This window comes from Harmonia axyridis, chromosome 7, assembly GCF_914767665.1.
Source record: "Harmonia axyridis chromosome 7, icHarAxyr1.1, whole genome shotgun sequence".
In the NCBI taxonomy this organism is placed as follows: Eukaryota; Metazoa; Arthropoda; class Insecta; order Coleoptera; family Coccinellidae; genus Harmonia; species Harmonia axyridis.
In genome coordinates, this window is record NC_059507.1 from 19271573 (window position 1) to 19299387 (window position 27815).

General features: G+C 34.2%; 1 protein-coding gene across 7 annotated transcripts; it reads right to left on the reverse strand.

The window, feature by feature from the left end:
• Positions 1-27699, reverse strand: LOC123684968 (transcription factor SPT20 homolog). Of its 7 annotated transcripts, none has more exons than XM_045624499.1 (12): positions 27201-27699; positions 26875-27004; positions 26487-26651; positions 24836-25204; positions 23141-23576; positions 22203-22582; positions 21969-22145; positions 18527-18650; positions 18034-18440; positions 17425-17977; positions 2508-2720; positions 1-2337 (listed from the first exon to the last, which is right to left on the reverse strand). In XM_045624499.1, exons 2-12 carry the CDS (start codon positions 26908-26910, stop codon positions 2174-2176), a joined length of 3024 nt encoding a protein of 1007 aa, XP_045480455.1. In that variant the 5' UTR covers positions 26911-27004; positions 27201-27699; the 3' UTR covers positions 1-2173. The 7 variants fall into 7 exon arrangements, 6 of the variants coding, with proteins under 6 accessions (XP_045480455.1, XP_045480456.1, XP_045480453.1 ...); XM_045624500.1 differs by having other exon boundaries at positions 2508-2606; positions 21969-22148; XM_045624497.1 differs by having other exon boundaries at positions 21969-22148.
• Between the last annotated feature and the right edge of the window lie 116 nt (positions 27700-27815).

The following is a 27815-nucleotide window of genomic DNA, read 5'->3' on the forward strand; positions in this document are numbered from 1 at the left end:
TTTAGAAACTTATTATATTTAAAAATTAAATAATTCTTCATTATAAAGATCTTAGTGTTATTTTTGGGAGCCACAAATGTATTTTATCTTCGGAAAATTCAAATTATGGCTAATTTATTGTAGGAAACTGATTGGCTTTACGTATTGCAAATATTTGATAACATGTTAACTTATTTACAAAATCATAATACTCAACATTTTTTAATTGTTTACATTATTACAAAATACTACAATACCCCACCTATATTACAATTCATTTTCGCTATCATTTTATTGTTTATAATACAAGATACCATGTACAATATTCATTCCAAACATTAAATACAAATGTGATAGTGAAGAAATTCGTAGTATTTACAAACATGTTATTCAGTTGTTGAACTTTTTGTACCTTGAAATGTCAGATTACAATTGTTAAAAATTATTTTTAATATCAGGAGTATTGAACAATATCTTTTTCATAACTTGATGAGATTTATTAGGCCAAAAACTTGCTGAAAATTCAAAATTTTTCACTGAAAACTAACCCCTTGTCAAATTTTAAATACAGTGCTTTCTAAATATATCATATGTTTTCACAATTCATACAAGACAATTCATTTTCCAAATTTTTCCATATGCTGATTCCAAAATTGAAAAATTTGTCCTTTGAATTCTAATAAGGAATACGAATATTAATAAAATCAACAATAAAAAAAAATTGTTTTTATCATAAACCATGCCCCCAAAAGTACAAAAAAAAAATGAAAATCTTCATCATAAGGTTATTTCAAAAAAAATTTACAATATATACAAGACACACTGAAAAAATAATATGAAATCTATTCTGATATAAGTTAAATGGAAAATATACATAATCAATTATCTAAAATAGAATATATTCCAACCAGCTTAATGCAATGTGATCAAAGTTGTGACGTTCAATAAAATGAAAATAAATTAAGTATATATTCAACTAATATTTACAAATCTAATAGTTTTTCTTGTAAATTTTTCCTCACATTTCAATTATCAATTTATAATATTATGAGATCTGTTATGAACTGTTTCAAAACTGAAATATTTCATTGATCAATGAAATACAATGAGAAACGAAAAAAAATTTCCGCATAATGCCTGGAAATGGATATAATACAAAGTTCAGAAATCTTTCTTCATTTTTCAAGCTTAAGTTCGAACTTTGTACTCAAAAAGCATTGCTTTTGTTATTCCTATTTAATATTAAATTATAGCAGAAAGTATATCGATTTCGAATCAATGCAAGTCTTCAGAAGTTACACAAAAAACAAATTTGGATTTGGAAATGCATAAGTTGAAAAAAGGTAAATCTATTAAACAACAATAATGTATTCAAAAATTTTATTTTTGTTTTATCTGGTAATGTTCGAAGTACCTCCATTTTACCTCTTGAGATTCTTTCATAAACTCCAAAATTTTTCATGTAAAAATCCTTGTTTTGTATTTATAAATTTTTGAATTTTGAAAATAATTCAATCTTCATATAATAATAAGGATTGTTGCATATGGTATTTGGTGAAATTACCTTAGGATCTTTAACTGTTTCGTGAAAAAATCTTAATATTTCACAATTAAATTTAAAAATACTTGAAAAATAATTTTATAAAACCTTATGGAGAAATAAACATTATTTGACCAGATAATCCAAATTTTTGAATGATAAACTTTGGGAGTGTCAAATAACAGATATAAAACTATACATGATATCACATGATAGATGTATAAAAACTGTGATAAAAAAGGTTTACAAATTTTAAATTTATCGGAACGTTAAACACGAATATGTCTTTTTTATTTTAGCATTCTATTCATGCCAAATTATTTTTTCCAGTATGTTTTAATAGCCCCCCTTTTGTCTATGAAAAGAAAATTTGAATGATCTAATCTTCCATATATATCAAAAATGAAAAGGATGAACCTTTTGAAAAAATGTTATCGGCATGGTGTGAATAAATATTGAATTTTTAAATTATCTTTTAGATGTCAATGTTAGATTTATTTCACATATTTAATCAGTTGAAGTTTGAATAGAGATCAAGTAGCTGAATAGCTTCATGAAATCTGATTTTTTATAGTTTTGCCATCACAAAACCATAAGGCAGTGTTATGTTGATAAAATGAATTTATAAGAACCAGATGAGTATTATAAAACAAGTTATTGAGGATCAGTAGAAGTGTCACTTCTTCTTCGGATTTTCTCTCCTAGACTGGAAACATTTTGCTGTTGATTAAGACACAACTGTTGATATTGTTGCAGCTGCACTTGCTTTTGAAGCTGTTGATTCAGAGTGTTCGTATTGATGGTTATTTGACTCGAATCTACGATTTATTGAAAATTACTAATTGAATTTGACTAATTACAACAAACAAAAAATATCCTTTCACTGATATTTATCTCTTCTGAATTTTGGAGCAAGCATGCATTAAAAATTACAATTCAACTATACTTTATTTTTCTGTAATATCAAATTTTAAATCTGTCAACTGACTTGTGTTGGGAGGGGTAGAAGCCATCTTGATTGTTATAGGTGTTCTTTGAATTGTTCTTGTAATGTTCTGTTGCAGATTTGCTTGCTGTAGTCTCTGACCTTGAAGAGAAGTTATTAGTTGAATTTGTTGGCCTTGTGTTAGTGAAACTGTCGCTGGCACACTCTGCCTGATACCTTGTTGATTCAGGTTCTTCATTCCACTGACTAACTGAGCTGCAGAGCATTTTGAATTAAATATTTTAAACTTTTCATTATCTCAATAGTGTACATAATTATTAAATATTATCAACATGTTTTTTATCTCATCTTGCATAAACATTCGAAATACTCTGGATCGAAGGAAATTACGTATTGTGAAGAATAATAGAGACTAGGAACCTTTATCACATCCTCATTTTACAATTATGTTTTATTCAGTTGAAATTTTTCCTAATTATTAGTTAACTTTTTAGTTATAGTTTGTTATTTCTGTATGTGTATTTCAGTATGCAGAGATCAAGAAAATTAATTTTGCAAGAATTGCCTAAATTTCATTTTAAAGATTCAAAACATTTTTACTATAATAAACTGTTAGAGTTCTCCCTCTAGGAAAAAAAGACCAGATCAAAATTGTCTCCTCGTGATATCAGGATGTATTCTACATAATGAAAGAGTTGAAATAGATAATCCTGAGGATATTGTTGATGAACCGTTTATTGAAAAAGTTGGAAATTTAGTAGACATGGAAAATATGCATAATCAATCAGGGAACCAATTAGAAGAGAGCAAAAGGAATTTTATAATGTATTTTTTAAACATGGATGAAAGATTTCTTCGCTGAGATACAATCATGTACTTTGTAAAAACAATCTTTATTTTTAATGCTAATATTCGTTTCCTAATTGCCTTCAACATATACAAACATAAGAAAAAACTCTAAACATATAAAGAGATTTTGCATAATTAGCTTATAATTCATAATTATTGTTTTTCTAAAATTCGCAGATTCGTGCATGATGCTCAAAAACAACCAATGCATGTACCTATTTTCAAATCAATCCTTAATTTCTAATTTTTAGGTTCAAATGCCCGATTTATAGTCTCCTCTATAAAAATAAATTTATTTCTTATTGAGAAGCCCACTATTTTTATTTGTATTGTCCTGAATAAAGAACTTATTTGTGTTCAATATAACCTCTCGAAATCAAAAATTCCTATCAAACAGAATTTGGCGTACTTCTTTTCTTCATTTTTTATGTTGATATTATTGTAATCTATTGCCCACAGTTCGAACCCTTTTCTCGGCCTATCTACACGGTGTGAAAGGTTGAGGTTATATGTATGTACTTTGTCATAACGCATGGAGCTTACCGTTGGAATAGTGTGAACGGTGTGGCAGATACCGAATGCAGTATACAGGGTGATTCCGGAGGAGACCGTCAGCTTTAAGAAGAAGTTTACACTAGTCAAGGCAGTTTCGAAACAATCTTTGGTTTATGGTTGGGGACCTTTATTGAGAGTCTACAGAGTGATTTGTGCGATTCGACCGATTTTTTTTTTTCATAACTTTGGTATGGCTTGATCAATATTGATGAAATTTTCAGTGTAGAACACTATAATATAATGTTTATTCACTATAAACATCAAAAAAATTTCAGAGGTATTTATTTCGCGAAATATTTACCTGTGCGTAATTATGATTGTATACTTCCAATAATTCCAACACTTCCTCAGAAATACAGGGTGGGAATTATGATAAGTTCAGATTAAATTTGCAGGTTGAAAAAACGCCCTGTATATTCCGTTTTCAAAAACTCGCTACCTGCTTCAGATTTTACCATAAGTTTACATTACTGGAGCGTTTTCATTTTTTTTTTGACACACGTCCAGTTTTCCTAGAAAAAATATTTGAAGATCTTTTGAAGCTTGGTACTAATGAAAAAAAAAAGATAACACCGACCTTTGTGTCAGGGTCGGGACATATTTAGTGACGTGTTATGAGGATGTCAATCTTTTTTATACTGTCAAATTACCTATTGTCATTTTATAGATGGATATTATAATTTAGGGCACAACCGTCAATTGTAATGAATTCTGAAGAATTTGCTTGTTCAGAAGACTCCAAAAAACCGGAACAACCTAAAAAACCCGTCAAGAGCGGAGAATAATAATAATAAACCGACTTTATTCAACAAATGTACATACATTTGCCCCGAAAAGGCGAAGATTAGCTGAAGCTACACTTAAACTCTTACTCATTCAAACAATTCAAGCTTTCGAAAATTGGAGAGAAACAAAAAGAAATCTTGAACTACTATCGGGGTAGTGCTTTGAAATATAGTTTGGCAGCAAGTATTTTGTTAGTTTATGTTACTGATTGGAAAGCAGTGTTACGATTCGTCCCATATATAAATGGACCTTATAAAGACCCAAAATGGAATACCATAATTTTATAAAAACTGTCCAATGTAAGAAATTGAATCTTTGACACATCTATTGCTTATCATGTGATGATTACTACAAAGTTTTTTTATAATATGTTTTTGTGAATAGAAACTTTTATTAGTTACTTATTCCAATATAATAGGGGTTAGAATTGGAAAATTTCGGGCTTTATTGTCGTGATTAAGTCACTTTAGACGCTTCAGTTAAGAGAAATCCATCATCGATTCGAGTAACAATTTAAGACCTAGAAAGCTCTGAAGAATGAAGATGCCTGCCGTTGTAGTAGCCGAAACGTCAGATAAAAACCGATTAGACCACGGCTAAAAAGACAGGAATTTTCCGATTCTGTTTAATCTCTAAATAACCCCCTGGAGAGGGTTGCAATCCCATCAGGAATTTGAATAGGGAAAGTGGGTAGTTTTGTAACACAAATGTATGCATGGATTCAAATTTGTACGAATCTGCAGTTTGTGTTCTATAAAGTGAATATTCACAAAGTGTTTTTATGGAATTATGGTACCGATAAAACTAAATGAAACAGAAAAGTTCTAATTGATCGTATAATTTCTCTAGAAAGAAAAATATTTTCAACAAAGTAAAAAATTACCGCAAATGCTCAAAGTGCTCGCCATTAGATTGCATGCAATCGTTCTTAAAAATTATTTCGTTAATGCATTTCAGGAGTAATGTTACGACATTCTGCCACAATTCGTGCTCTAAGGTCGTAGGAATCAGCAGCTCTAATTTCAAAAACTTGTGATTTCAAGTGGCCCCACAGAAAAAAAAATAATGCGGTGTTAGATCCGACGATTGCGGAGGCCAATTCACTGGACCCTTTCGGCCTATACAACGTCCAGGAAACCTACCATTCAGGTCGTGTCTCACCTGAGCAGAAAAGTGCGGCGGAGCTTCGTCCTGCTGAAAGCGTAACTCCTCTTCTAAAACTTTCTAACTTTGAATCAATTTGTGGAAAATCTTTCTGAAATTAGTTTTGAACACATATACAGAGGTGAAGCCGACATAAATGTTGGTTTCAAGGAGTTTCTGGACATTATTGATTCTCTCTTTGATAAATCTTTTCCTCGGATATGTACTTCATCGAAAAACAGATGCAATGATGGTTGGATTACTGCAGAGGTAAGGAGAGCCAGTGTTCATTTAAAGAATATATATTGGATCCATTCACAGCTCAGATCAACAAGTTCCCTCGAGTTATATAAAAAATGTAAGTTAGATTATAATATGCTGCTCAAAAAAGCTAAGTTTGATTTTTATAATAAGTTTTTAGAAAACTCTGAAAATAAAAACAGAGCAATTTGGAACATCGTGAATTGGGAAACAGGTCGAAATAATAATAATGAAAAAATTAATGTTGCTCTTCAAATTGATGGCTCTATTTGCTCTGATCCAAAGACAGTAGCACGAGCTTTCGGCAAGTATTTTTCTAATATAGCAAATTATGAATTGAGTAGTTATTATGGGGGTAACCTTTCTCGGTTCTGTACCACCTGTAAAATGTCATCAGTCAGCTTTTATTTCTATCCTGTTCATGAAATTGAAGTATTAGACGTCATCAGAAGTTTAAAAAATAAAAAAAGTGTGGGTACAGATTTCATCTCAGTGAAGATTCTCAAGGCAGCCGGCGCTTATCTTTCTGAACCCATCGCTCACTTATTAAACTTGTCGGTCACCACTGGTATATTTCCATCTTCGTTAAAAACAGCCACTGTAATACCAGTATACAAAAAAAAGAATGACATTTGTGAAATCGCAAATTATCGACCGATTTCAATTCTGAGCGTACTATCGAAGGTGTTTGAAAGAACCGTGTTTCAAAGAATGGCGACTGTCAACATGGTTTTCGGAAGGGCCGATCTACCGAAACGGCAGCTTTCGGGTTTGTTGAGCATGTTTATGAAAGCTTAGATAAAGGCTTATTTGTGGCGGGGATATTTTTTGATCTCTCTCGCGCATTTGATGTACTTGACTTTTCATTCATAATAAGTAAATGCTATAATCTAGGGTTTCGAGGTATTTTCCTTGATTGGTTATCAAGTTTCTTAACTGACAGAACAATGAGAGTAAGAGTGCAGAACATCTTAACTGAAGAGTATAATAATACCTCTTTTGTTTGTATTATTTATAAATGATTTGCCTAGTCATCTGAAAGCAGATTATATCACTCTGTTTGCTGATGACACATCAGTATCAATAACAGCATCAAGTCATGATGAGCTCGTTTGTTCCTGTAAAATTTTAGTTGAAAATTTCGTATCATGGTGCCACAAGAATAAAATAATAGTAAATATAAAAAAAACACAGTTTATACATTTTGGCTTGAAAAATAACACTATAGGTAGTATGACAGTTGATTGTTGTGATGGAGTAGTCAAGTCTGGGGAGTGTGTTAGGTTTCTGGGCATCTACATTGACAACACCTTAAAATGGTTTCAACATATTGATTATGTCTGTGGTAAAATAAGCAAATCGTATTATGCTATCAGTCGCGTAAGGAGCTCTTTTCCACTCGAATCACTACTGAAACTATACTATTGTATGGTATACAGTCACATATCTTATAATATTTTACTATGGGGTACATCGTCAGAAATGAACAGAGTATTTATACTGCAAAAGAGGGTCCTTCGGCTGATTTTTGGCATGGATCCACGTTCCTCCTGTAAACCATTTTTCATTAAAAATGGCATCTTGACCGTTCCATGTGTCTATATTTATAAGTCTCTTGTACATATCAGGGATCATTATGCATCTTTCGAAAAACTTTCTAGTTATCACAGCTATCCTACTAGAAACACTGCTATACTCTCTCTGCCTAAGCACAGAACATCCAAATTCGAAAATTCACCTACTTATAAAGGATTAAAATTGTTCAATAAATTGCCTGAATCAATCAAATTTTTAGATCGTACAAGTTTCAAAAAGAGAATAAAGTCTTTATTGCTTGGAAAATGTTTTTATAGCATAAACGAATATTTCCATGATTCTCCTCTGAATTGTTAGGCATTTGTTCTATTATTATTGTTGCTATATATTATACTGAATTGTAATTCATTTGTTTATTTTTCTTTTCTTTTTTCTCTATGATGTGACTTATCTCATACATTTTATAATGTCTTAAGAGATCAATAAATGTTATTATTATTATTATTATTATTAAAAGATTTTCTTTTGCCTCCAAAGCATCGGTGATTAGAAGATCAATCACGTTTTCGAGAGAATCCAGATACACATACCAGTGAGATTTCCAGGAATGAACACAGGACTAATCAAGTGATCTCCCAAAATACCCATCCAGACGTTGAGGAGAGAAGAGGTGAGGATTTTCATCGGACCAAAACCTACAATTATGTTTGTTGATATTTCCGTTAAGGAAAAAGGTGCATTCATCCGAAAAGCACACGTTGTACAAAAACACATCATCATCATCAACATTCAGCCCGTCGAAGTTCACTGCTGGATATAGGCCTCCCTTAACCCAAACCACATTTGTCGATCTTGTGCGGCATTCATCCAATTTGAACAGATTTTCTTGATGTCGTCGGGCCACCTCGTTGGGGGGCGTCCCCTATTTCGATGTGCGTTCTGTCGAGGCCTCCACTCCATAATCTTTTTTGTCCAGCGTACATCAGTGAAGCTAGCCCCGTGGCCAGCTCAATTCCATTTAAGGTTTTTATCCTAAATACTGCATCAGTAACACCTGTCATCTTCCTCAATTACTCATTAGAGATTCGGTTTCTGAGAAAGGCTCAGCATCGATCTTTCCATTCCTCTTTGTGCAATGCGTATTTTATTTGCCGACTGCTTGGTGAGGGTGAGAGTTTCTGCTCCATAAGTAAGTACTTTCTCTTCAGGCATATTGGAATGTCCGATTTGAAGACACGCTTTAGTTTGCCAAAGGCGCCCCAAGTACGCTCAATTCTGCGTTTTATTTCACAGGTCTGATTGTCCCTCCCAATACTAGTTTCGTGGCCCAGATATTTATACGAGCTGGTTTGTCTAATAGAGCTACTGTTTAGTTGCAAATCTTCGCTCATAACGAGGTTGATCATAAATTCCGTTTTACCGCCGTTTATACTGCCTTTCTTGACGCACTCTGTAGTTTTTCTAACATCTCTCTGACCTCATCGATATGATCTGCGATTATTATGATGTCGTCAGCGAAACGTAGATGGTTTAGTTTTTCCCCATTCATGTTTACTCCCATTTCTCCAAAATCAATTCTATTGAACATGTATTCCAAGAGCGTCGTGAATAACTTCGCCGATGTTACATCTCCCTGTCGTGTTCCTCGTTCAATTCGAAATTCTTGCGTGTTTTCTTGTGTTTTCACGCGCGCTGTTGCCTTTTTATATATGTTCTGGATAATAGTAATATATCTGTGATCAACTCTGCACTAAAGGCTTGTAACATTTTTTTCTGATTGATAATATCAAATGCCTTTTCGTAGTCGACAAATATCAAGAAGAGTGGCCGGTTGTACTCTACACACCTTTCAATGAGGGTTTTCAGAGTCTAAAGGTGGTCATTTGTGCTAAATCTTGCGGCTTGTTCACATGGTTGATATAGATCTAGTTTGTTGGTGATTCTTTTCGTGATAATCCTCATAAACAGTTTATACATATGCGAGAGGAGACTTATGGAGGATAATTATAGTTGCCCGATCCCACTGAGAAGGAGTAGTACCATTTATAAGGCATGCGTTGAAGAGTTTACAAATAGCTTGATGTAGAGCTTTACATTCATGCTTTATAGCCTCAATTTCGATTTCATCTTCACCTACGGATTTGTTATATTTCATTTCCTTAAGGGCATCACTAGTTCAGCTTGTGTAATCTTCGGCAGATCTTCCGACCCTTGATTTTCGATTTTGGGTATGTTTGTATTTAATATTTGCATTTGGGGTTCTCTGTACAGCTCAGCATAAAAGGTCCCGACGATGTTTAAGATTTCTGATTTATTTGTTGTTAGATGGCCATTTTCATCTTCAATCTTATTTATAATTTTTTTTACCTTCCGAGAAGGCTTTTCGAAGAGACTTCGTTCCTTTATTATACTCTATAATCTTGTGTATTTCGTTGTTATAAGTTCTTATATCTCTACGAATCGACTTTAAGATTTCTTTGTTAAGCTGTTTTATTTGGTCGATGTTACTTGAGTACTTGTCTGCCAATTCCCTTCTAGTCTTCGTCATTGCTTTCGCATATGTGCTGAGTTTATCCATTTTTGAGGTAGTCCTGTTTTGGCTTTTTGTTTTTGCTTCTTTGACGACATTCATAATGGTGTTGTTTAAAGATGTGACATTTGTATCTCGCTCATCTTCCATGTAACACAATTTAGCGCTTATTTCTTGTTGGTAGGACTCAACATCATCCAGAGGTCTCCACCTCGCAGATGTCTTTCGAAAGAGTTTAAGCCTCAGCTCAATGGATCCCCGAACCATTCGGTGGTCGCTTCCTATAGAAAACCCATTTAACACTGTCGCATCTCTTACAATATTTCTCCTGTTTGATATTATTAGATCTATTTCATTTTTGGTTGTACCATCTGTGCTCGCCCATGTCCACTTAAAATGGGGCCTCTTTTGGAAAAAGATGTCATGGCATACAGGTTGTTCTGCATTAGAAAACCCAAGAGCATTTGTCCCCTCTCATTTCTTACACCGTAACCATGATATCCCACTGATATCTCAGCATCATCCTCTCTTCGACCTAGTTTTGCATTCAAGTCTCCAATCATCAACGTATAGTGAGTTTGAGTCATGCACAGAGCAGTATTTAAATCTTCATAGAAATCTACCATTTCGCTATCTGTATGGATGGACGTCAGAGAATAGACTTGCACTATCTTCATCAAATACCTCTTATTGAGCCTAAGGATGAGATATATTACTCTATTATATTAAGGATGGAACTTATCCAGCTTCAATATTCTGTGGACACTTGCTCATGAATATCCAGTTTCCTTTCTCTCCTCCAACTTGTAAACCATTTTGTAATTTTCATTAGGAACTGATAAAACGCACCTCTAATAATTCTGCAATACAGAATACTGAAACGAAATTTTCTGAAAGCAATAATCTCTTTGCGTATTGCCTACAGTGCCTGGCAGTGCAGATTCTGATAAGCATGAAGTGAAAAAACACTTTTTAAACACCTTATTGTTTGTTTTTGCTTCGTCTTCGAACAAAAGATAATCACGGTTTTATCGCTGCTTGCAATCTAATGGTGAGAAATTTGAAAATTTGTGATAAATTTATACTAATACTGGTTGTTAAGCATATTTTTCTTTCAATAGAAATTATACGATCAATTAGAACATATCTGTTCCATTTAGTTTTATCGGTACCATAATTCCATAAAAACATCCTGTAACTTTGTGAATAATCACTTCATAGAACACGTACTGCAGATTCAAACGAATTTGAATCCAAGCATACATTTGTGCTACAATACTACCCACTTTTCCTATTCAAATTACCGATGAGGTTGCTAATAGAAACAAGCTTTGTATCCCAGATCATGTCCCCCTGTCATCAAAAATCGACCTGTCTGAGTGTTTTCTCAAATTCTGATTCGTTGTTGAGTTATTGAGGGTGGACACTTTCAAATGGGACACCCTGTATGTTATGTATAATTAATTAACATTTTCAAAAAAACTGAAATTCAAATATACTATAAACGTGAATAGGTATAATATTGATTATATTAGTGCATTTTTGAGAGACATAAAGCGAGGTTATACCACAGTATAGAATACATGTGTTTCTATATAGAATATTTCTAATACAATAGTTATATAGAGGTTAATATTAAAGTACGTCTATATGCATAGCTCGTTTGGCACTATGATCTGAGAGGGATTTTTTAGTCGCGTGACCAAATAACTTCACATTCATCGAGATTTATCTGGAATAAACGAACGGTACACAGCATCTGCGGCAATAACGAAGCGGGAGTCCCACTTCGTTATTAAAGATTTGATCTGTCTATGATAAAACGAGCATTCATTAAAATTTGTGGTCAAGAGTGCTGCGGAAAATTAGTGTGGATATTCTGTGATTACAAGTAGCGCATAGATTGTACCATATCACTAACATTTGTTTACATACTTCGAATCTGGGAACTACATATGGTACAAGCTAAGCGCTACTTGTAGTCAAATCAATTCTAATTTCTCCACAGCCCTATTGAACACGAATTCAAATGAACGCTCGTTAGATAGATAAAATCCAATAATCCTTAGACAAAGTTCAAATTTGTGGATAATTACGCTTTGCTCGGTCGGAAACGTCCGACCAAAAAGATCGACATCCGATTGATCAGATTTTTTGGTCCAGATGTGTACTTCGACTCCCCTGAGTCTGGATATAATAAACAAACGATTCAGATTTCAGACTAATCCGAGCGTTCCGAGGTAATTGCCGAAAGAGCTAACAGGGTCCTGAAACAGTGGTGAGATCCTCCTATATCTTTTGTTTGGGAAAATATATTGATTAACTTTCTCTAGATTTACTTTATTGTTTGACCACTACATATTTATTATATTTTCTGTCAGTTTTTCCTGGACGGGCCAGACTTTTTTCAATTGGAAACTTATTTATACCACTTTTTCGCTTTCAACATGAAAAATAAAGGAACCCTCTCTCTGAAAATATTGATGGTTTTCGAGATATTCAATTTTTTTTTTAATATTAGTCACTCGGAATATTAGATAATATAAAGTTATGATAAGCGCTTTTGAATTTATTTCTGGTCAAATATTGAACATGAGTTACTCTCTCGAATAGTATCTGAAATGGACCAGTGATATACAGGACACAAAAAGCAGCTTATCAAATATTGTAAATGAACATTTGCCAAATTTTTCTTTTTTCAAATTGAATACCCTATATATTATTACGACTGAACCTAACAAAACATAACCCTTATGAGATAATTCGGGAAAAATGTATAGTTCGAACAAAAAATCGTGTTTTGATGCAAATATAATCTGAATGAATTCATTACAGGTGCTGACAATCATAAAAACACAAGTTCAAGGAATAAACACTACCAATTAATAGAAAAACACAACAAAAAGTTAGGCTCTCAAGTAAACACACTCAACACGAAGTTTGGACAACAGTTGAGTCCAAAAAACATAAAAACAAAAAACAGAACGTGATAGAAGGAAATTGTGACATCACAAGTTTAACACAGAATGCTAGTTTCACTAGTGCTGAGAGGAAAGCATGGTTATGGGAAGAATGGCTACTGAATGCAACATAAGAAACTTTCTCATAAAAATGTTCCCCAATAGAGAATTCAGGGTTAAAATGTTGCCAAAATGGGAAAATTCCATTAGTATTGCCTTCAAAGTCGCTGATGGAAGAATTACAAGGACAAGAAACCTTAGTTCACAGAATGTTCAATCCATACGAAATAATGTCAATGAACTGAATGCAAAGATGTGCTACACTCGGACTTAAAGGCTCTAAATATTAAAAAAAATTGGGAAGAAACTCCCCAAGATCGCACCGCATGGAGAAGGACCGTTTCCCTCTTTAGCGATAATAAACCAGACAGGCCACGTCGAAATCTTTCAGAAGAAAACCACCAGTGTGTGTAGTGTGGAAGAAATATATCTTCAAGAATTGGCTTGTTCAGTCACATGCGCAGTCATTGAAGGCAATAACAGCCATAACTTAATGTTTCCTTATTAGTCTGGTTAAGTAGTTAAGTTAGGCTAATTGAGTAGATAATAATGTTTATCTTTTTGTTTGTAAAGGGTGTTTTTTTTAGAGCTATAGAACTTTAAATTGCAATAAAACAACGCAAGATAATTTTGTGGCATTACATTTTAAATATGAATTCTGGCATATGACCGCCACGGCTGGCCCGAGCCAGCCGTGTACATCCGAATGTAGTCCAATCTGGACGTCCAATTTTTGATGACTTTTTCCAACATTTGTGGCCGTATATCGGCAATAACACGGCGAATGTTGTCTTTCAAATGGTCAAGGGTTTGTGGCTTATCCGCATATACCAATGACTTTACATATCCCCACAGAAAGTAGTCTAGCGGTATTAGATCACAAGATCTTGGAGGCCAATTCACAGGTCCAAAGCGTGAAATTAGGCGGTCACCAAACGTGTCTCTCAACAAATCGATTGTGGCACGAGCTGTGTGACATGTTGCGCCGTCTTGTTGGAACCACAGCTCCTGGACATCATGGTTGTTCAATTCAGGAATGAAAAAGTAAGTAATCATGGCTCTATATCGATCACCATTGACTGTAACGTTCTGGCCATCATCGTTTTTGAAGAAGTAAGGACCAATGATTCCACCAGCCCAAAAAGCGCACCAAACAGTCAGTTTTTCTGGATGTAACGGTGTTTCGACATACACTTGAGGATTAGCTTCACTCCAAATGCGGCAGTTTTGTTTGTTGACGTAGCCATTCAACCAGAAGTGCGCTTCATCGCTAAACAAAATTCGCTTATGAAAATCGGGAACAACGGCAATCTCATTTTGGGCCCATTCGACAAATCTACGCCTTACTTGATGATCGTTTGGCTTCAATTCTTGCACGAGTTGGATTTTGTAAGCACGCAAACCAAGATCCTTCCGCAAAATCTTCCATAAAGTGGATGGACACAGATCCAATTCCTGTGCTCGATGGCGGATAGACTCATTCGGGTCTTCCTCAATGCTACGCTCTACAGCAGCAATAGCTTCTTCTGTACGGCGTCTCTGGGGATGCGAGTTATCAATAAGAGTAAACGTGGTGCGAAAACGTTCCATGGTGAATCGAATTAACTGCTCTGATGGACGATTTTGCCGACGATAAAATGGACGTAGTGCGCGATACGTATTCCGCACAGAACCATTATTTTCGAAATAAAATTGCACTATTTGCAAGCGTTGTTCAGGCGTGAGTCTATTCATGATGAATTGCCAAACCAAACTGAGAATAAATCACTTGAGAGCTGTTAAATCGGTCGCCAATAAACAAGATATTCAAAGATAAAGTGCTGGAGTGTGCCGCGGTCGAGTGTTTTTTAGTCGATGAAATACTTTGTCATTATCGGTGTGTACAGGATGGGCAAATTTCGATGTTTTAGCACTACAACTTTTAAACCAGAGGAGATAGACAAAATCTGATACCCCATTCTCGTTCTCTTTTTCTGAGAAACTTTGAGAGTAGTATTCATTTTTGGCCAACTTCTTTTGTTTTCGAATTATAAGCGAAAATTGGAAAAATGGCGATATAGAAAAACATTCATATCTCCGCTTTTACTGATAGACCGTTAGATTTTTTTTTCTGGGGACATATTAAGGACAAACTCTATAGAAATAGTAACGAAAATATAAATGAATTCAGAGAAAATTTCCTAGGTTGCTTGAACACAGTTTAAAATATTCACCTATTGAATTAATTGCGAAGTATCAAGAAGAGGTGACGACTGTCCATTGCTGCGGATGGTTAACGATTTGAACATTATAGGTTTATTTTTAAGATTGTTTCACGAATGTCTTCTAATATGATCGGTTACCTCAAAGAAATGTAGTTTTTGATGTAGACAATTATAACAATATACTCTCTGCACTCCAGTTAGTTCAACAGTTTTGTCCATTTCCCCATGTTGCGAACATGGTCAAGACGTACTTGGAAACGTTGAAATGAGAAGTCCTACCCCATTATGATCAATGGCACACGGCCTGGCTGACATGCACTTCCGGTCTTATGAAGAAGTAAAAAATTGGATCGATTCAAAAGATGACCACTTTTTTCAACGCGGTATTCATACGCTGCTCGAAAGATGGGAGAAAGTAGTGAACAGCGATGGACAATACTTTGAATCATAAATGTATCACCAGTTTTTTTTCACAATAAAGCCTCCAATTTCGGAAAAAACAACGGAAGAAAAGTTGTAATGTATGTAATTTCTCCAGAACAACTAAAATTAGCAGTAATAATTTTTCTACACAAGAAGGGGGAGTTCATTTGAAAACTACAGACAGTAGGATGGTTGATTTTATGACTTCATGCAGTGTACTGAATATCAATCAACATGGCTACATAGATGAAAACTTATCCAATCAGAAGGAGACAAAGAACAATGGTGAAACAAAATGGTAAATTTGTAAAATTAGAAATAAAAGAAAACCCCTGGGGGTAGCTCAGAGTAACATGCTAGGACCCATACTATTTTTTCTCTTTAAGAACAATATTATTAGTGTTCGAAGTGTGCGAATTCTGGGACCGGGGAAGCTGTTCCCGGAAATCTGACCACTTGCCACATCACTTATTATGTAGATGCCACTAACTTGCTAGGATGGGACTCAGACTATCCTGAGCTGATCAGGACTGCTTCTCCGTTTTTTAATAGTGTGGAGAACTGGTTTGAGAAGAATGGCTTGGTTTTGAATCCAATTAAGATTAAGGTGATATTAATCAAAGCACCATAACTGAAACTGGAGACAGCAGCCACAATAAGGTTGTTCATTTGGGAAATAAATTAAATTGTGTCTCATTCAGTTTGAAAAAACTAAGTTGATACTTAGACGTGCATTCACTCAAAATTTTTCATTTCGCCCACTTTGAGAGCTTGATGAGGTTAGGTTTGATGTCCTATGGTGTGAACTCAAACACTCTGCTCTCTACATTTATGAAGTGTTTGCTTTCATATTTGAAAATTTGTGATATTATGAGCAGTGTGGTTCTATGCACAATTATGTTACTCGAAAATTCAATATCAGTTATCCGATACATAGACTCACGATAACAGAGAAACACCCTTCTTATGCGCTTATAAGACTGTTTAATGAACTTCTTGACAACCTCAAAAGGTGCACAAACATAAATGTTCAAGAGAAAAATTAAGGAATTGTTGATTGATTTAGACACTTATTCCATACATGAGGACTATGTGCGCGGATAGTATATGTTACATATTTTTTAATTATAATGTTGATTTCTCTTTTCATTGGGTTTTTTTATGACGTTTTTTCATTTAATGTAACCTAATTAACATCTGTATGATATTATAACATTCTCTGAAATATTCCTACATATTATTATTATAACTGGTCCATTTCAGATATATCAATCATGAGAGTAATTCATGTATAATATCCGACCAGAAATAAATTCCAATTGGACACACAATTACTTTGTAATTTCATACATTCCAAGTGAGTATTGTGAGTTTCCTTTATTTTTCTTGTAGAAACCGAAATACAAAAAAAAAACATGTTACATGTTAAAATGGAAGTCGGAACCTTTCCCTCTATAACTGGGTGTGAAGAATGCTTGCTGCTTGAATCTTGATACTCTCATGCACACCTGTGTAGTGGATAGACATGAAAAAAGACAACGCTTTTTCCTTACGTGACTATTTCTTCCGGTTTACTCATACCGTAAGCCGCGTTAACGATATCCGATACAAATAAATTTAAACATTAAATAAAAAAAATATCATATATTTACCAAGACTTGTCAAGCCAGCTGCGTTTGCCAACACAACAGTTGGTCCAGTGTTCACAACACCTGTTCCATTATTAGCTGCCTGAGAGATGGTGCTTGTACCAGAAGATGAAGTCACTGGTAAAGAAACCAACAGACCAGTTGGATGACCTTGTATGTTCCCCCCCGACGAAAGTGAGATCGGTTGTGAAAATCCTGGTAACTGAACTTGAAGATTCTGTATACCTGTTAAACTCTGCAACTGAGAGAGTTTCAAACTCTGAACATTTATTGTATTGGACGTTTGCTGGGGACTAGACATTGGCGACTGAACTGTGTTTATCTTAGAGGACTGCAAGACGAACTGCTGGGGTTTGTTTGGGTTCTGAAGGAAGGATTGTGATGTTCCTTGAGAGGAGTTCGATGAACTCGAACTGGCTAGTTTTTCCAACAAAAGGGAGCTGTTATTGGAACTCACAATGTCTGGTCTATCAGCTGCAGGGGTACCAACTAAAAGAGCCGATAAAGCTGTTTGTTTATTTGACTCATTTGAAGTGGATACTGATCTCTGACTTATCTGAAAACGATAGCTAACATTGACGACAATTTCGTGATAGAGTTGAAACGACTTACCACTTGTTGCTTAACAGGAACAGCAGTATAACTGAAACTCTCGTTACTGTTAACCGATGTCAAGGTTATGGTTTGCTGTCCACTCAACGAGCTGTTCAAATCTGCCAAACGATTATTATTCACAACCAAATTGCCTGCGTGTCCTATTACTCGAGCGTTCGAGGGCAAGTTCATTACAGTCATTTTTCTCGGAGTTAACAGCTTCTGTTGAGTACTAGTTTGTATTTGTTGAGGTAGTAAGGAGGAATTGTTTATCGTGTTCACCACAACTGTGTTAGCCTCACTATTTATATTACTGACTGGACCACTATTTAGTAAGTTGATTATCGTGTTGTTAGCATTTGTAGAGCCTTTCTGCTGTTGCTGCTGTTGTAATTGACGTTGTTGTTCCTGTTGTTTTGCATGAGCTGAAAGTTCCAGAGAAATGTTTTTCAATCAGTTGGGGATTGAACTATCAAGGATGGATATTTGAAAAAAAGTTGGTTTTACATACCTGCTGCTTGAAACTCTTGCCCAAAATTCATCAGTTTTATAGCAAGAGCATTAATTTCCAACTGTTGATTAGTGAGTGTTTGAGTTGATGGCTTACTCGTAGAACTTGACTGCAAGTGACTCGGCTTTGAATAAAAAAAAATATACAAATTTTACATTTTTAAATTCGTTGATTGTGTGTTGCAGGAAACAATTTTTTTGAATTTGTCCTCACTGGTGTCCAGTGGGACGTCAGGTGGAGATAGAGAACGTATGTGTAAGTAGGGAAACGATATTCTAAAACATTTCAGGGCTCTTGTTTTCGAGATACAGAATGTTTTTGGAATTTGGAGAAATTTCAAATAGCTCTTGGAACAGTCAAAAGATTTTAGTGATTTGTGAAATTGGTGGCATAAGAAAAATATCTACAAAATCCCAGGTATATATTCACGAATATAATTTTTTCTGAATGCAATAAATAACAAAAATTTGTATTATTGTTAATGAATAAAAAAAAAAAACCCGAAAGATGCTTTCAGATCCGTTCATCAAATCGGATGTCACAAATTTTCATCAGGTAATTTTCGAATTTTGAGCTCAGAAATATTTTTAAATTGCTTTAGAAAAAAAAAATTCCTGATTATTTTTTGTCACAAGTTGACTCTCTGATGTCACCAGTTATGCCAAAAATCCCCAAGATCAAAAAGATCAGTGAATTTTCGAAAACACCTTATATCTCGAAAACGAGATTCCTGTGATTTTACCAGATCAGTTTTTATGAAACCTCTCACGTAAGGTTAGGTTAGGTTCTCTCCCGAAGTCAGCACCTTGACGTGGTGGGAGGGCTTGTAGTAACTGACTGCTGTAGACAGCAAAACTAAGAATGACTAGAAAATGTGGCGTGGCTAATCCCAGCCTGCTACATTCCCCATAACTCAACAATCCCATGATCCCCTAAACACCACATTCCTGCCAATACCTCGCCCACTCCTAAGAACATCCTCTAACCTCTACCCTTCCAAGAGACAGGTTATAGCAGAACAAGCAATACGTGAAGAGAAGCAGGGCATCCAGTTCTGGAGGCCGGCTGGAGATAGAGGCGCAGAACCGACCAGATAGTGGCCATATAGGTAGGAAGAAATCATTGACAGGTCTAGCAGAACGAGACACTAGAGGCAGAAAGGAAAGCAAGAAGATGTCAACATTTGGCATGAGTATGTGGTAGAATAGAGGCTACTTATGTTTCCGCGGACACCAGTTTAGGACCTAGAGTGTAATTCTTGTTACACTATTCAAGGAGTAGCTATGACTTTTATGTCCTAATAAGGCGCATATGGAAAACTGATCATAATTTTATGCTGAAAATTTCCATATTAAGGTTGGAGACAATGATCTCTTTTCCTAAAATATATACATATAACCCGTGTGGGGACTTGCTAGTTACCTCCATTGGGTGCGTCCCCATTGGAATTAGGGGACTTTTCACTGGATTCGGAGAGTAGTGGGGAAATAAAATACTCACCGTGAAACAAAAACTAGCCTGGTCTTCAGGTTGGGGGTTGAGGCTTTGGACAGGTTCTCCAATACTTGTAACAAATTCATCAAGTACCAAAGAGCCTAACCAAAGCCTCGAAATTTTGGACGGATCATGTGGCAAACGGACTAAGCAACGGAAAAGGTTATTGAGATTGGCGAGATGGAAGGTCCAAGGCATCAGACAGAAGGTTTGGCACCATCATCGACGGAGATTACGTTCACATTTTCACTGGAGTCCAAACAGATTAAAGAGCAGCCAGAGGAGTCTCTTTGCTGGTAAGAAAAAATCTGAAGAATAAAATGGGAATGGGAGCCGATTGACGAGAATATTCTCGAGGTGAATTTTAAGATATACGGATATAATAGCACAGTAATAGCAGCAAGCAGCTTGTTGTCCTCTGACAACGTAGATACAAGACTTACTTCAAGATTCAAGGACTGAATACCTCAAAGATTCCTCTTTGCAACAAGTACATGTACAACTAGAAGAGGTCATTATTGATATAAAAACAGCAAATCCTTTGGACCTGAAGGAATATGCGCCGAGATGTTGAAGAATGGAAGGCAAAAGCTTTTTGAAAACTTGACATCAATCAATTTCTGAATAGTTCCCTGATTACAAAACAATGGAAAGTTGCCTACATTTCATCAATCCATAAAAAAAAGAATAAACAAGAATGCAACAACTACCGCGGTATATCGGTGATGAGTACATTGAGTAGATTGTATGGAAAAATTTCAGAGAGAACCAAGAAGAGCAGAGTGGTTTTCGTGTGAGGAGATTATGTACTGACAACATATTTTGGCTTAAACAGATTATACAGAAAAGGAACACTTTTGATGATACAGGTACGGATACAAATGAAATTGAAAGACAGATAGTTCAAGCAAAGAAAGTGATTGGCTGCCTAAATAGCATATTCTGGATGAAGGACATAAAAAAAAACACATAAGAAACAATACTATAAAACAGATGATGGGAATCGAAGACAGCATAATGAGAGATATCAAAAATATGCAACTAACATGATATGGACATGTAAAACGTATGCCGGACACAAGACTCCCCAAACAGGTTTTGCAATGGCAACCAGCACAATCCAGAAAAAGGGAAAGACCTGAACTTGAGTGGCAAAGATCTGTCCACAAGCCCATCAGCGAAAGGAACTTGATAGAGGAAGACTGCAAAAATAGGAGAAAATGGCGATTAGGTAATTAGAATTAGATTGTCTCAAACCCCAATATGAAAATTTTCAACCCAAAATTATGATCTGTTTTCTATAATTGTCTAATAGGCCATGATAGTGAATCACCCTCTATATGGGTTGATTTGGACACATTAATCTTTATTTTCTCATTCAAACCATTGACATTGAATAAGAATAGTTACAGTAACTAATAGCGTATTCGACTGGCAGCACCAGTTCGAATTAATTCGAATTTTTGTAGAGCTAAATGACATAATCAGCTCGAATTAATTTGCACTGGTGCAGCCAGTCGAATACGCTATTAATTAAACACAGTGGCGACAATTAGTTCAAATTGAGCCTAACAATAGCGAATGAAGACATAGAACCAAAGAACTTTGACTGAACTGAACTGACACACGTCAAAATCAAAATGATTGGACCTGATAGTATTTGATTCTATATAGAACAAATTTACTCAACTGAAGAATACTACAGTGACTTCATAAAATAGACCTTACATTTTGAATAAATCCCAAAAATCAGGTAAACAGAGAATGTAAACAAAAGGCCGCCATATTTATGCTAGCCAATCAAAAACGAGACCGTGCTTGTTGCCACTGTGGTTTATAAGATCACTGTTAGAATATTAACATTTTAACTCCCTTTTTCGGCAATTCCCATAACATTTTTGCTGTTATTTCGACTTGAATGAGAAGAAACCTACTTAGTTATGCTTACCATCACAGAAGCACTTGAGGTACTTGTATGAACCTGATTTTGAACGATATTCACCCCACCAGACACAATTCCATTAATAATATGGTTTGGTAGATTACCAACTTGCTGATTTTGTTGCTGAGGTTGATTACCAACTTGTTGCTGTTGTTTCTGTTGGGCACTTGATTGAGCTGCATTCTGCTGAATTATAAATCTTAATGAATTCTATCAAATACAAACACTCATATTATTTACCTGTAACTGACCCAAAGAGATCTTGAAGTTCGTGTTACGACCACCACGTCTCATCACAACACTTTGCCTACCACTCTTGGTAAAAGTCTCTGAAAACTGTTGTAAATATTTATTCACATGCATCCGAGTACCTAATGTGAAGCGACATGCTACTCCATTCCTTTCGTTCTCTTTATGATCCCTGTCAAGATACAATTCTCCTAAATATTCCGAATTTGAAGGTCTTTGCAGTATCGACAGTTTGATATGGTATACACGCTGCTTATTCTTATCCTTAGGGGGTAATTTAGTTTCCAATACATACTCTTCAACTATTTGAGGTAGATAGTCATTGGATTCTACAGGAGGTTGGTAGGCCTTGAACTCATTGATGACAACACCTGCAATTTGAAATATTGAAGATTTGACACTTGAAGGTTGAATGTCAAAAAATGGGATTAAAACACCAGTGAGTAGTAGTAGTAACAAAGTTTTATTAGCTTCCATACCAAGATAAACTTATTTCTGCTGATCTGATCCAAGTTTAATTTCTCTAGGACAAAACTCTTTCTGTCTGCATAACCCAATTTACGTCAATCAAAATTGACCTCAATTGGATATTGAGTTTTGTACTATAAAGTTGAATCAATAATATTACAGGATGACCCTTGGGAAACCGGGAGCACAGGCAGGGAGTTGGGCAGAGGAAGGAAAAAGTAGTGTCATTGCCTTCAGATGGAATGCCATTTCAGTAACAATGAAACAGTGGACCGTGTATGTAGCATTGCATGTTGAGTTTTTTCGCCACTCTGTACAGTGACTTTTTTATCAATAATTTAATGTTGGACCATATGGAGTTGGTCCAAGGCGAAACACAATCATGAAACGGATTGAAAATGTGAGACGGTGAAAAAAAAATCACCCAAACCTCTTTAAGCACATTCTTATGGCATCCATACCTTGAGAAGGAGGACCGATAGCTGGAGAATCCAAATTAGGTACAGCTATGGGTTTGATTTCCTTTATCTCTGTTTTCCTTATCTTGGATCCAGAGTTTGGGGATTTCGATTTCGTCCTAACCCTATTAAGATACTCGTATAATTCTAATCCTGTTCTATGAGTGAATTGATCTAATTTCCTTTTCCTATTAACAGTAACTTGAGAGAATTTTCTAGCCATCCTATGGAACTTATGGGAGTTCCACATGTTCCTACTGTGATTCAGCCTTAATTGAGTCGAACATACTGTATTGTCCGGGTCTAAGCATATATGAGAATTATCAGCCAGTAGAATCTGACTCTCTAGCATGTGTCTCTCTTCTATACTCCATTCGTCTTTTTCTTCTGATGCTGAGTTGTTAGTTTCTACTATGTTGTTGATATCGGACATAATACTCTGGAAAAAAACAATCCCATTATTACAGAGTTATTTTGAGTCTTTTTAAGCACTTGTTGATTTTACATCTTTCTGAGAGTGGACGAATTTGAATTGAATTTTTCTGATTATTTCTAAAGAAATTCGAAAAAATGCGATAGAAGAATTCAATTTATAAAAAATTGTTGAATTTCAATGGAAGGGTAGATTTAATCCGAAATAGACAAATTTGAATGTCCTTCCACGATCTAGTGTCAATACTTGATGGCATATGTAGATCGAAAGAGGAGAAATTGAAACTTTCTATTATACACTTATTATTTTTTAGCTTTTGTATTGAAAATATTATATCATCTTATGTTTTCATGAGCTCTCACAGATGAGGAAGTTTTTACTTCAGAAGACTGAATTAAGTATATATAAGGTTTACCAAGAAGAATTATATAATTTACAATGGTTATGATGGCAGCATACTAATAAGTGTGCGTTCATTAAAATGCGTGGTCAAGAGTGCTGTAAAGAAATTAGAGTGGATTTTCTGTGAGTGTGAGTAGCGCTTAGCTTGTACGATATTTTTCCCAGATTCGAAGTAAGTAAACAAAATGTTAGTGATATGGTACAAGCTAAGCGCTACTCGTCACAGAAAATCAACTTGAATTTCTGCACAGCACGAATTTAAATGAACGCTCGTTATTTTTTGACATTGCTCATTTCATTTGTGTTCAGTAGGTTATGTCATTTAATTATGAAAAGATACACATTCCAACAAATTGACTCACTATTCATCATATTGTAGACAAATTCGATAGTGAATTTTCTCTACATAATACGAGAGTACTAGCACAAATTACTGATCCGTACTTGGTACACCTTTCAATTTTCTCATACGACAACTAATGAGTCGATTAAATCAATGTCATCCATGCATTATTTTGAAATTTCTCTCAGTATTCAAAAATGAGCACCGAATCTGATAAAACAATTTCAAAAATTTTGATGCAGAATTTTTCTTTCCATGCTTAAATGACATAAGAAATGTAAAAAAGTAATATACCACATTAAATTCTTTCCTATTGAAAAATGTGAAAAAGCTCCTTATTTCACATTAGTGCCTTTTTCAGTTAATATAAAATAATTTTCTAAACAATAAAAGAGAAAAAGAAAAAAGTCATATAAATGAATAATAATAAAACAGATTTGGAGGCATAAGCTCTGAGTTTGTAAGAGGTCTCAAAAAGGTATAAGAGGGCTGAGATAAAAACATTAAAACTATATCCTACCTTTAGAGTTGGTCGAAGCAAAACATGATGAATATCACAATTAGAATGGGGGTAAGCTTGTCTGTAATCTCTGATTTCAGCAATAATACACCCACTGTAGAATAAGTGGCTATAATGCATCTCAAATACATCTACTAGAGTAGGCGGAAGCTCTTCATTATCTATATGCCTGAGTATATCATCATCTTCATACGGCCACTGCATTGTCTCGATTATATTGGCAGTGTCTTCAGATCCCACTTCAGAACGGGGGATAGATCGAAAAGCCATTGAAAAGCCTTTGTTTCCAGGATATAGATTTAGAATAAGGGTATTCAGTCTTTCTTTAATTACAAGTTTTTCTAACAGAAAAGAACTATATTTCAAACCCTAGAAAGGAGATTGATAAATTAATGCATATCGATTTGTTCAAAATATATTTTTTTTCATTTCACAATGTATTCAGAGTCAATGTCGTCATAAAATAAAAAGGTTTTATTGTCTTTTTGCACTAATAAATCTCAATGGATCTTTATAAAACTTGAAAATCATACTAATTCGAACTGATTGTTCTACAAAAAAAGAACAATAAACACTTTTTTATACACTGCCCTTGAGTAATTATAACAAACTAATAGGATAGTATTAATGTCAATAAGAACATTTTTCCTGCAAACATGGGCCTTAAATCTTTTCGCTTCTGAAATGCAAGGTGTTAAAATAACTCGTCTTTTTGCAATAATTTGAAAATGGATCTTTTGATGATGATCTGTTGAAAGTAAATGTTTCTTGAATGTTTAAAAAAAAATGCAGTGACGTAGACTGAGAATTATTCAATATTACAACATCCCCAACATGAACACCACTGACATTTTCATAATTTTTTTTTAGCAGAATACAAATTCCTTAAGATTTTTGTTCAAAAATGGTATTTGTAGTCAAAAGCTATAAACTTCACCATTTTTAAATCAGACATTTAAAGAATGGATTTTCCATAAAAAAAGGATACTTGCAATTTGACTGGATTTCTATTGAAAAATTAGGATAGTTGTTACGGAAAGTAAATTTTCCCGAATTTTGAAATGTTTTTCCAATTTTAACTTCCTGTGTGATGGAAGTGAAAATAGGTATGACCCATGTTTTCAGGAAATTTGTTCATATATTCATTAGTACTATTTACCCTATCATTTTGTCAAATCTACTTTAGGGCAACCTGTATAGAGAGATTAAAATAAATTAAGATGAAATTAGAACAACCCATCATAATAAAAAATTTGTTGGCCAATTTGAATTTTCTGACGGCAAGGATTAATTATTTATATTAAAAATTGAAGTAACAGCTCAAAAAAAAAAAAAAAAAACTAAAACACAGTTCAAAATTGAATACATATTGTGATCGAAAGCTAATTTTCAAAAATAGTCACATGCTGTCCCTTACAATGAAAGGAAATTTATTAAATTATAGAATGATATAATCTAATAAGAAAAACAAAATTATGGTGATCAATGGTATAATTTATTCAAAATATATTTTTCAACATCAAGGTTATTTTTGTACTGAAATGAAAAGTCACTATATCTATATTCCTAGTAACAACATTTTTCCAAAGAAGACTACTAGTACAAAAAAATATGCCACACCAAATCACAGCACTGAAAGATTTTTACTCACATTTATTATTTCATCAGTATTCTTTTTACTTTCTTCATGGTGAATTTCCAGTAGTTTTGAAAACAAACAAAATTCAGTTTGTGATGTTTCTGGTTCATTCAAATTTTCATATGATATAAGAGAAGGCAATGAAGAACGACTTGTTTTGAATTTTTTTATTACTCGCTGTAAGAAAAAATTAATATTAGAAATTATCAGGATATCATAAATGAGTATATTCTCAATTCATAATCTTTCATTCTTGCAAGGGAATTGAAATTGATTAATAGGACAATTTGAATATTCATGAAGACAACAAAAGGTGTTATGAGAATTGTTTTTGAGTTATAAAAAAAGAAGCAGGAGACTATATAATGTGAATATTGTATTTTCAATTTCAAAAACTTACTTCACTCTCCTCACATGATGCCTCTGTATTTTGCATCGTTATAAAACTTATTTCCAACAATTACTTGATGAGATTTTCATGTCATGTATTTTCAATAACTTCTTGTTGGTGTTTGTATAATTTTGAAGACCTGTAAAAAATTAAATGTTAAGATTAAAGAGTTATTGAGACACATTTTTTACAAAAATTTGAGTGCAACCTCAGTCACAGGTGATTGAGACATTTTTTGTTTCAAAATGAAATTTTGACAAGTGATCTGTTCATACAGTTGTGAGAATATTATTTGTAGGTCAAGAGATTGAATTTTACTTGAAAAATATACTCACCTCAAGAATCTTATATTTCATCCATTCATTCATGTTTCAGATTTTATCGATATAAATGATCATATTAGAATCTAAAATTTCAATAAGGCCGCAAGGGTACGAAACCTAACCCCTTTTGTCATCAAAAAAATATGTACAAACCGGTACAAATGAGGAAAATATCTGGTGATCTTAAAAAAAATGTCCTTAAAATAAAATGAAAAGATTCACTCAACAATATAATGCTTCAAATTTCGAATCTACGAGAAAATTTGTAAAAAACCCAGTTTACAAACATACTGGGAGCCCATTGTGGACCTCTATCGGAAGAAATTAGGAAGACCAATCATAATACAACGAAATATTCCCGCAAACATTTGAATGTGCGAAAATGAAAACAATTATTCGATTTTTTGTTAATCGAATAAATGGGATCTCAGAATCTCAGAACAAAACATCTATTTGATACCAAATATTTAATACATCGAACATGAAATCAACTTGTATGTATTTAGTCAAACCATAAGACTTTATGTTTTATTGGAATGAACAAGTATAGTTCTTGAATCTTTTTGAGCTGATCAAAGAATTTGTACGAATAATTCAATAGAGAAATGTTTTTATAACTTCAAATGA